This window comes from Lissotriton helveticus, chromosome 3_2 (genome assembly GCF_964261635.1).
Source record: "Lissotriton helveticus chromosome 3_2, aLisHel1.1, whole genome shotgun sequence".
Lineage (NCBI taxonomy): Eukaryota > Metazoa > Chordata > Amphibia > Caudata > Salamandridae > Lissotriton > Lissotriton helveticus.
In genome coordinates, this window is record NC_136062.1 from 38,998,479 (window position 1) to 39,010,568 (window position 12,090).

Below are 12,090 nucleotides of genomic sequence, written 5' to 3' on the forward strand. Positions count from 1 at the left end.
GAAATGTGTGCTCTTTTGAACAAAATATTTATGTCTTGTTGGTTTTAGACATGGCTTCTTTTCATACAGTGTGTGCCTTCATATAAAACATTTCACAAGCAAAACAAGCATTGGCATCTCCAAAAGCTCAGCCACCAACCCCCAACCTATTGGCTTTGTCACTGCTTGATATTCATCTCTTTGCTTTATTAGGTCCAAGTGCAATATATTTGAAACAATTATTCATAAAGTATAATCTTATTAGATCAGTGTTTCCTAAACTGTGATTCGTGAATCGATTTCTTGTGGGTCTCGAAAGACCTGATGTTCAAAAGTTAAGCAAACAATAAATAAAATTCCCTTTACATTTTGCATTTATCTTGTCACATTTTCTGTGCTTCAAAAGACAGCGGTCAAATGACAGGCTAAGTCTTCTGACAAACTGTTGCTTATTCCTTTAGCATGAGGATTGGTGTTTACTTGTCTTACTGCAAAGTGAGGAATTTGTAAAGTGAACAATGTGACTATATTGCAGGATTCAATGAGTGTGAAAAAAGGCTGTAGAATGTAATTTTATTGTAACAAAAACCAAAAATTAAATACCTGTAAATTAACAGTAAACATATTTCAGAATATATCAGCAGTAAGGAAAGCAAATATTAAGCACTTTGTTTTGTAATTCTGAAGTGCTGAGGAAACAAGGATCTTATTTGGATCAAAACAAATCAAGACACTTTAATTGGTGAGGCTTAAATGATAAATATTCACTGAAGCCTGAAGTCCACACATTATCATTTGGGTTCCATATAGTTTTATCAGTAAAGCGGTATATGTGTGCATGTTTAGTAGACACTTCAATGGAAAATAAGCAGTCTGCAAATTACTGTGCTCTACTGCATAGTGGTTTAGAAATATATTTGCGACAGTGCTCTCCAAAATGCACCACCAGCTACATACCACACCCTTACCACTCTCCAGCTGAATACATTTGCTACACTTGTTATTTGTGTGGAGGAAGGATTTTTCACAATTCCTCTAATTTATTGATGTAACACATTGATGTTAGCAGAAAATTGTTCCAGCACGACTGGTGTCAAAGTGCTGAAATATGTCCCTAAGTCCATTTGTAAAACAAACCCTTCCAAATATTCCAGAGCAAGACTCCGGGTGAACCTTTAAGTATATGTTGCTGCTATTTTATCATTTGACAAAGCCATTTCAACGGAGAATGTGCTATGATCCTACACAATATTCCACTTGTGTATGACTTTCAAACCTAAATGGAGAAATGAGGATGTGGCCAAAGCTGTTGACTTTGGATCTGGGGAACCAGGTTGGAGTCCTGGCATTTGCTCAACATCCTTTGATTCTGGGCAAATCACATATTATCAAGTGCTTAAAATATAGTCAAAATGTACCACTGGGCCTCGTTTTAACATACAAAATGTATATGAGACTTTACCCTAAACTCTGCTGCAGGACGCTTTCTTTGAAAATTGCTTAGAACATTGTATCAACATCAGCGTCTTTCAGAAGCCTTATGCTTTTAGGGAAAGGTTGTCGCCGGCCAGCACCCCATTATGAAAAGTGTTACAGTTCCAGACTTCAGGGCAGTTCACCATTGGCCACTTTTATGGGGCAGGTCAATATATTGGCAGCAATCCGATAAAGGAATATCAAACGATGTGGTTAAGGTTGTGACACTTTAAAAAAATAAGTTGGAGAGGAACGCAAAAAAATTGTAAAGAGTATGTTATTTTGGTAATTCACAGCAATTTAAAAGCATGTCTACTATTACATTAAAATATTATTCCCGTCTCATGTCCTTTGTAGCTGGGTTAGTCACAAAAGTTTGCCCTTCTAAAAATTGGGTTGCGATTTTAAAACAATTCGGAAGCACTGGATTAGATGCTAAACTGTGGGTTTCAATGTGTTTGTACACTCAAGTCTAGACATTTTTTCAAGGATAATTACATGATTAATATATGATTAACTCTGTTGTAATGTATGTACCTAAGGCACCTAATTACTGAAGAAGTGTTTGTTCCTAACTTTTTTGAAACAAATGTACCAATCCTTTTATTCTTATTTTATTGTTATATGTTCAACGGTTACCAAATAAAAGAATGTTACAAATTGAAAGCATTGTGCAGATTCGGTAGCTCTATCCGGACAGAATTAGGCTATTTCTCAAGATTCTGGGTTTTCTTTTCTTTCTCACTAAACTACTATCATCCAACGTTGGTCTCAATAGTCCATTCATTGTTAAAAACAATCTCTCTTTATCTGCTCAAGGTCATGCGTCGTTCAGAGACAAAGGCATCCATCTTTCTCTTTGCTGACAACTCTGGTAAACTTCGTTCTACTTAAAAATCAACAATACCAATCATCAGCTTTCTAGTTGCAAGGAGTAACCATTCTAGTTGATTTGACTACTGCTTCAGAAAAAATAGTGAGAAGTTATAATTACAAATCAGTGGCACATAACTACAAAAAACTGCTTTGTGACAAGATTTTATTCCATGTTTAGTGATTAATGTATAGTAGAAAACATCACTTTTCTTGTAAATTGTGGTTCTTTAAAGGAGGAAACACAAAAATGTTTTGGGGATTTTATCAAGTGTTTATGTTTACTAGTAGCAGGGAGTCCAGTTTACATAGGTGTTACGAGATTTGCAAAACCTCCTCAGTTAATAGTATTCTGTAGCTTTTATTCAGTATTAAGTTTGTCTGACAACAGTAGGTTCCAAATGACGGCATGCATATTTGTTTTCTTCCCTGTTAGCTATTTATTTTTAAAAAGTGCTACAGTCAATCATTTCTGTCTGCAAACCAGTGTATACTGGCAGGGTGTTGTGTACTAGACTCAGTGTCTAGTCATAGGGAACAACGCATGCAGCTCAGCTCAGAAAATGTTTTTATTGAGTTAAAATTAAAATCATGTGAAACAGATGCAGCTTAATAAGTTTTTTTTATAAATAACATCAACTTAAATAGCTTAGAACAATAAACCTCAAATACAACTTAAAATATTGTTTAATGCTGTAAACCAGAGAAAGCATGAATATTTGCTAAAAAAATATTATGTCATATGCCCGAAATTATACAAAGGATAAGTATGTTACATAGAAGAAAAGCCCTTCAGGATATTTGAACTATTATTTCAGAATTATATAAAAATGATATTGTGTGAAATGTGAGATGAAGCACATGTATTCCTATTGTTGTATATACATAATTCTGAAATTCCCTTAAAATATGAATTCCCCTCTACAAATGAGCAGCATTCATTTATCTGTTCTTCTAATTTTGTATAACTGTTTAACAGTGGTGCAATGTTAATCTTTTAGAATAGATTTCTAATGACAATAGAACAAAATTACAAGTATAGTCTTTTTCTTTGTACTTTTATGCTAATTACTTTTCATGGTTTATGCTTTGATACAACATGTTATAGTACTGCTCAATAGTCACTTACAGAGTTGACTCGATAATCTGATAAATCATTCCAGCAGCCGTTAATACCAACTTATTTCATATAACATTATCATCTGCTTCTTTATTATTATTATTATAGCAGCCATATTTATCAAGCAGATCACTTAATATATATTTATATATACATTACCAGATAATCACGTCAGTTCTTTCTCTCCAGGGTAACATAATTTAAGAAATTACCCAGTCATTTAAAAAAAAAAAATATCTGATTGTACAAATCTTTACAATTTTTACAACTTTTAGTTACTAAATCTTTGTGTATATTTTCAGATCTTTGTTTAATTCAGCCAGTTAAAATAAACATAAATGCGCAAGTCCAGCTTGTTCAGTATATCAGTAGTATTCCAGCCTCTCTTGAATATTCATAGGTTCTGCTCAGAATAAAGTCCTTCTGCTGGAACTGGTATGTTGTAGATCATGTGTTATTGGAGATATGCATTGGAAGAAAATGGGATGCTTTTTGTCCCTTCTTGGATTTCTTTCCTTTCATTGGTGTACCTTTATTGTTTATTGCAACAAACATCCTTTTCCCTGTGTGCCGCCACTTTGCTGATGCATATGTGTTGTAATGATTTTCTAGTATCATTTCTTCAAAATTGCAGTCTTCATTCTTCAGTTTCTGCCAAAAAGGAAAGCAATTGAAATTAGTTCCATTTAACATACATTTGCATTATTTCTTCAGAATGCAAGTTCAATGACATTTTATCAGGCCAATGTGTCATTTCCTGATAGAATTCCAGAAATCTGGAATGCAATTAAATTACTTTCTATTTAGTCATGAATGCAGAACCGCAGAACCCTAACATTAAATTAGGCTTATAGTTGCAGCCATCCATCAAACAAATTTAGTTAAGAAGAAACACCCCTCAGATAGATTTTTTGATTAACCCAATACATGAAAGACTGGAATGTTGAAGGAATAATCTGTAAAACAAGCCATTGCCCTGAAATATTTCTTAAAATACGGGGCGAAAGGCAGAGTCTGGCAGCAATGTCTCTTGTCCTTGATGTTACCTATCTCACTGAGGTTTGTTTATCAGAGGGACTGATTATAGTATACCCTTAGTGGGTGTGATACCCAAGGGGATGGAGGAGGTGGGCTGAAATCCTTCTACATCTGGTGCATCATACTACTGTTTGTGTTTTCATGGATGGTTGCTTAATTTGCAAGCTGCAGATTTCAATATAAACCTAGAATGTATGCATTTACATATTATGTTATGTTTATATGTAATGCGCACTATCACCTGCAAAGATATTCTTGTTCTGAGCAGGTGTGTGTGCCTAGCCCTGCCGATGGAAGGTTGGTTAATTGAATAGCAAGGTCGTCAGCTTTTTATGGTATTCAGGAACAGAGGAGTGGGAGATCCTTGCATACTTTTGAAGTGATCTACGAGAACGCCTGTCCTCCTGATCTGGTTGTGTGTATGCGTAGGATGTGTGCAAGTAGTAAGAGTAGGTGGAATATCTCTAAGTGATGTATAATGCCTTCAGATTGGTTGCATGCTGCTCATTTCTATTCTTACTAGGCACATTGTGCTGTGATGTCATGAATGTTCTGTGGGATTGTTCAATGTATGTAATTTGCAGAATCTCAGTTCCCCAGGTGACTGAGCTAAAAATATCGTATTCCTTATGACAGTGTCTGTGAAATGCATCTCTCACAATGATATTTTAATTTTGTTTATGTGTTTATTTATTTATAGTTTATGGCATAGTGCTACTCAACTTCTAGCATGTCAGAGCATTTTACATGTACACTTCAGGTTGTGGTGCATACATTGTTATAAGGAAATGTTGAGACGTAAAAAGAGACATTTTGCATGAGGTTTATTGACAGTATTGGAACAGAAGCTTTTTATAGCAGAGGAAGTAAACCCATGGCTGTAACACACATGGAGCAATTATCGATGCCATGAATATAGTACAGTTCTTATCGTACACAAAATGTAAATATAAATTAGACATTATTTGTTTATAGTTGGATAATCTTTTTGTTTAAGAGCTCTTAATACATGAAAAGCATAGGAGGCTTCCTTTTGTAGAGCAGAGGAGAAGGGATGCAGGAACCGAGGTTATGTTGGGTGTGGTAAGAAAAGCTTCAGTTAGTTTTAAAGTAAAGAGAATGTTCTATTCCTATATGAGATGAGAGGGTTTTCCAAATTTTTGGAGCCTGTCTTTAGAAGTTCCATTTGGTGGCAAACAAGGTAATCACAAGAAGTAGTAGAGATTGAAAATGTTCTCTTGCTATCTGCTCTCTCAAGTGTCTGGTAAAGGTAGGCTGTTGGGTTAAAATGAAGGACTTTTTGAGGTAAACTGTTTTGCAGAGTCTGCAGGCCTCATGGTGAGCCAGTTGAGAGGTTCAATAAAAGCTGAGGTCCAACTAATTTTTCCAGTGTTCAATTGCTGCCAGAGAAGTAAACCCTCCTTTAGGAAGTCTAGTACGGACTTATTGCTATGTGTGTGTAACTTAAATAAACCTGCTTAAGTGTTATAGCCTAAATCCATTTTTTTCCTTACTTGTATCTCACTAAATCTTTATTGTAGACTACATGTACATATTAAGTTAGCAAACGAAGACGTTTGTCTCTAGGAAATTCTATAATATTGATTTCAAAGAGTCAAAATCTTTCAATCAGATCAATATGATCAACAGTGTAAAACAATTGTGAAAATGTGCATCTTATATTTTGACATGTTAACTTCCCATGAAACATGAGAATTTTTGGCAACATTTAAAAAAGGGCTACTTCTGTTTTCTATTGAGAACATGAAAAGCAATAAAAATCCAGTACGCTTATGATAGTTTTTCAGATGTCTAGTCAAAATATTATTGAGTATGTCATTGTCATTTTTTTTAATTACCTTGATATGGTGCCCTCTACTTTCTGAAACAGAATCTATAATGTATTCTCTCCCTGTAAATGGAACAGTAGAAGGAAGAGTGTGTAATTGGTTATACTTGTGTGTGAGATATTCCATTGTTACAACAATAACACCTTTGCTGAGGAAGCTTCAGGGGTTTGATTTCATTATGAAGACATCACATACAAATTGTTATTTATGAGTGGCATTACGTAAAGAGAGTCAAAGTGGATAAGATCATGTGTTAATAAACATGTAAAGATTTGTCTGTAGGGCAAGTGCTCATGACAATGGATCATTTGGATTCAGTTTTATGATACAAGGCTAATTAATGATTAACTTCTCTGAAGATCCACCCTGAAGGCAAAAAATGCTTCAGATCAGATTGCGGGCAGATTCAGGTGAAATAACCATACTAATGAAAAATACCTCATGAAGACAACTTTTTCAACCAAAAAAAACCTTACGCAAAACTTCTTCATTTAATGTAAGGAGTACCATTGATTTGTTTCAGTCCCGTTTTACAAAATGATGGTAATTGGTCATCTTCTAAAATGGTGCATGCTCCATACAACAACTTATTAGTTCCTCCTCTGCATTTAAATATGGGCAAATCGCCTAGGTTCTGATGGTGCCTAAGCCAGCTTCACCGCCAGAAACACCCATCAGCAAACCACCCACCTAATGCTCACAGCAGTAATAGCACTGGAAGGGTGGACCTTCCGACTCTTTGTTTCATGTTCATGACCAAATGCAGTGCATGACAGTCGTAGAACTGAATAAAATGTCCACCATGCACATTTCATTTCTATTTAGGGATTTGTTTCTGGGAAATAAAAACATAGGCCTTGCCGCCTGGTCGCTTGAGGCACTTTCATAAAAATTCCCACTGATATGGCTTGGTACTCTAAATTTGGTTGGCCATCTTGTTGATCTCAAAAAATTATCTTTGGTCTTCCTCGTACAGAGCAGTCCATGTTTAAAAAAGCATTTGGAGCAATCCCTTGAGCTAATGTCTCTATAATCAGTTGCAGATGGTATGGCTTTGGCATTTCCCCTGATACGTTACTCAAACAATAGCTACTAAAATTGTCAGGCACATTTTGGCATTTCTTATATACTTATTAATATGGATTCAATGTATGCTGCTAATCCATACACTAATATGGTCATATGCCTCCGACCTCCACCTTCCAGCTCGTCTACAAACCTCCCAGGCACTACATTGATGAATTCTCAGATCTCCTAACTACCTTGCCCATCTGACATGCACACACCACCCACTTGGGTGACTCACCTCCCAGGAAACAAAAGCTCACAAAAAACAAGAGACACTCTCTTCAGCCTCATCGATATACTCAATGTGACCTTGTATTCTCAAGAAAACCAACAATCCACTGCAAAACACTTATACAGGACAGACTACTTTGCCATGTCTATCTCCATACCTTGCATTCTACCGACAAATCAAGGTCATCACATAAGAGAAGATCAAACCTCCAGATCTTTCAAAGACTTCTCCATAGACAATCCAGTGCTTAAACTCATCTCGCAACTCCACGTCTGACACCAATACCCTTCTAAGCAAAAACAACCTCAACAATCTTTTGAGAGCTAACTTGTGAGTAAGTGGATTATAACTTGGCGTGGATGGTAGTCCATCACAAGTAATAATGTCACTATTCTTGTTAGGTCTAGTGAAGGTTTCAGCAATTTAAACTTGTGCCCAACCACTGATAATTATGGCAAAGAGCAGATATGCTTAACTTAAAAAAATGTGTAAAGGATATAAAAGTAACAAAACAGCTAAAAAGTCAGAAACTCAACGCAATAAAAATACCATGCTAATTTATACCAGTAGAGAGTATGTTACTTAACAAAATGACCCCAAAAATGCATAAGTCCACGAGGGAGACCAGGAGATAAGAATGTTTTAAATTTTAGAAAAAAATAGCACCAAAAAGCACAAAGAGACAACTGAGGGAAACTGGTCATGCTACACTGGGACAGAGGTACGGATTTAGGCCAACCATGATGGAGCATAGGTCGGACACAGAAAACAGTCTCTTCCTGGTCAAACGTTTTACCTTCTGACATAGGGTCTTATTATCAGCTTGGGGTCTCTGGCAGTGGTGGTCCAAGCATCGGGAGCTCGCGATCTGTCTGCCATATTATGTGTTCGATGGATCTGCTTTGCATTGACTGCTGCTAGACTACCAAGACCACCAGCAGGGTTCGCAGTTAGGGAAATACAGCCACCGTAGGATGGTACTGGGTAGCCGTACCGCCATCCGCATTACAAGTTGCCTGTTCCATGAGCAAACCACAGAGCCAACCGTCTGCTTCAAGGTGGCGGTGGGGAAGGGGTTGGGGTGCGTACTCACCCCTTTCTTCTTCCTCCAGGCAGATGCTGACGTTGACCCCTTTCTCCAGGTCCCCCCTTCACAGCAGGAGGACCTTCACACCGAGGATTATGATCCTGTTTTTGATGATCTACAGGTAAGTCTTTTTCAAACCATATACCCATTGCCAGGACTGCCCACATATGGGCTGAACACTGATAATGAGTATATGTTATTTTTCCACATATATCATGCATATGTGTCGGGGGCGTGGCCTGATGCCGATGGAGACGGGAGCCTGAATCAGAGCTCCCGTCGGTGAACCCCTCTCTGGCACCATCCTGCCCCCTAAAGAGGAGCCTCGAGCGAGATGACTGGCCCTGGGGGTGTCGGAAACACAGGGGCGTCAGGGACACTTAAACTTACTGCGGGAGATCAATAGCCCCGACATAGGGAGGATGAACTGGTGAGGCGCGGACCGCGCAAGATGGCGGCTTCGTGGCAATAACGGCTCCTGGTGTGGCGAAGAGCTGTGGGCTTGCTTCGAGATCGCCTTGCGCTGCCACCTCGGATGCAGGAAAAGTGACCCAGGCAGAGGCAGGGGATCGGGACTAACGCTGGTGAGAAGGTGGCGTGGGAAAGTGCTTCAGGGGACCCAAAGACCTGAGGCCGCGGGCTGAGCAAAATGGCGGCCGTGCGGCACTAACGGCTCCTGGTGAGAAGCGAAGCTGGGGACCTGCTGGACGATTGCCTTGCGCTGCTGCCTTAGACGCAGGACGATTGGCACCGGCAGACATGGGAGCGGGAACTAACGTGGTTAAGGAGGAGGTGCGGGAAGAGCTGCAGTGGACCCCGTGGCCTGGCGCGTACCCACACACGGGAGAGGAGACCATGCAGGGAGCCCAGAGGACGGTTGAGGTACAGACGGGGCTGTGAGACTGGCTGCCTTGCGCTGCACCCTCAACTGAACGAGGCGGGGGCACAGCGCTACGAAGGACACTCGTGCAGGCCATTGTTGAGGCGCAATAAGGACTCACAGCGGAGCACAGCAGGGAAGGCTTGGTGTCCCGGAGCAGTCCTGGAAGTTCAGGGTCGGTGGCGAGACAGACCAGCACAGTGTGACACCTGATAGGCACCTGATAGGCGTAGCGGTGGGACGCCAGATACGGAGGGGCAGCGACTCGCCAGGCCGGACAAGTGCCCCGAGCACAGCTCCAACTGCTGAAAACGCTGCTTTGTGGCTGACGGAGAGTACAGGGGCTGGAACAGAGACGCGGGCGGCAAAGCCCCTCAGACTTTGAACAGCGGAGCTAGAGATGCAGGCTGGGACCCCAGAGTGATGGACAGCAGGCCGAGCACTCGCAGTAGACGGCATGGCTGCCGCAATTGTTGACACTTGTTGGGAGACTGGTGACGAAGCTGGGTCAGAGTGAGTAGGCAGACTGGGACACGGGGCCTCTGATTACGGATCTACTGAGCCATCGGTGAATCAGCAGTGGTGGCTGGGACTTCACATTGGTCACAGATGCAGCGAGGGCAGAGTCGGAGGTGACGGGCCCAAAAGCGGAGGGGTCTGGGGCGGAGGTGGAGTACGGACATCACCATCGCAACGGAACTGGATCCCACGGAGGACGAGACTAAAACTTGAATGTCACATAACAAATGGAGGGCGACGCAGGTCGGCCAGCTCCCACTCACCCTGTGGAGAGAGCAAGTACGATTGCGACCAGCCCCATCCTGTCATAGCCCTCATTGGGGGTAGGGATTATCGACCTCGAAGGCACCATGGGCCGGACCACCAAGAGGCGGGTTACCGAGCAACAAGAGAGGTCGAGCAAGGAATGCAGAGACTCTAATTCACACCAGACAGGAAGGGGTTATTCCCTAAGAAGACATTTCACTCCATGATATTCTACAGGCCATAGAACGATCGTGGATGGTGGTGGAAACTAAGATAGACACTATCAGGGAAGACTTAGGCCTCCTCCGAGCGGACCATAGAAAGCTGACGGATCAAAGTACCACAGTGAAAACACCACAAAAAGACTCCATACCAAGTTAGAAAAATAAAGTATATGTTTATGAGTAACACAGACCAAAATGCCACAAATCCAATATGGAGAACCAGAGTTATGAATTTTGAAAGATTAAATTGAAAAATAGTCCTTAAAAGCTTACAGCGCCAACCGGTGACATCTAGTCGTGCTGAACCGAGTCAAATCTTAAAAGTCAATCCGATCGAGTGGGAACGCGGGTCGGATACAGGAGCCAAGCAGGCCTCACTGAAAACAGTACTTTCACTGAGGAAATGTCATGGAAAAGCTGCAAGGAGGATTTGGAAGCGATGCGCCGGTCTGAATGACTGCACCGGTTCCAAGTCGCTTTTTCAGCCCCATCCTCGAAACGCACTGTCGTTGCTGTGGAGTTCTCGAAGCACCAATGCATAGGCGTCGAAGGTGAATGCGCCGGATACCGCCAGGGTACAGTGGATGATGCATGAATTCTGCAGGCAAACAGCCAGGAAACCTGCTTTCAAGGGACCAGGACTAGATTGCACAACTTGGCAGAGTCCAGAGGCTGTAGCAGAGTTGAATGAAGTATTTTATGTCCCTGAGACTACAGAACTGGCTGCAAGCCAGCAAGCCCTTGGAGTTACTCGGTTCTGGGGATGTAGATATGGAGGTCCAGTCCTTCTCACTGCCAGGCAAGGCACAGCAGAGCAAGAGTGAGCAAAGTCCAGCAGAGTCCACCAGAGTGACGGTCCTTTCAGCAGCACAGTTGTCCTTCTTTTTGGCAGTGTCCTCAGGTCCAGAAGTGTACTGAGTTAGTGGTGTCAGAGATCCAGTACTTATAAGCATTTGTGCCTTTGAAGTAGGGTTGCGGTATTTTGGGCCGGTCGATGTCGGGTGGAAACTACACGCTGAGTTCTTGCCAATAAATTCTCTAGGTAAGGCTCAGATGTCTCCTTGAGCTCCTCCAACATTTGAACATTGCCATGCTGATTTTTTCATGCTAGTGACTGATGACTTAACATTGAGTTGATTGCAGTTACAGCTCTTGGTTCCTCTTGTTAATTTATTCAATAAATAAACAAACTTTTTGCTCACTTTTGAAGACAAAGAGGACTCATAGGCTGTCCATCCTTTAAATTTGTACTAAATGGTCGCTTCCCACTCCTGAAGCTTTTTAGTCCTGATGATGACCCCGCAAACCATCTGGGGTTGAAACGCTGTTGACACTTCCAACATGGCCTAAATCATTGAGGACATCAATATTTTGATTATATATTGTGTTGATTGTTGTATACGTCTTTTCCTCTGCCATTGTGTGCATTTTATGATCTTCTTTATATGTCCTGTTGTTTTTTTATATTGTGTAGGAGTGAAAAACTTTTAATAATTTT

At 40.8% G+C, this 12,090-nt stretch overlaps 2 protein-coding genes across 7 annotated transcripts in view; one reads left to right on the forward strand and one right to left on the reverse strand.

The window, feature by feature from the left end:
* FAM227B (family with sequence similarity 227 member B) overlaps positions 1–12,090 on the forward strand; it is a 3,234,040-nt gene that overhangs the window by 1,420,042 nt on the left and 1,801,908 nt on the right. The gene's annotated exons all lie outside the window — the stretch shown is intronic.
* The window catches only part of FGF7 (fibroblast growth factor 7), a 290,470-nt gene continuing 280,857 nt past the window's right edge, over positions 2,478–12,090 (reverse strand). The window contains exon 4 of the mRNA XM_078684795.1: positions 2,478–4,099. Within this exon, the coding sequence (XP_078540921.1) occupies positions 3,896–4,099 (204 nt within the window). The 3' untranslated portion in view covers positions 2,478–3,895. The remainder of the gene's footprint in view (positions 4,100–12,090) is intronic.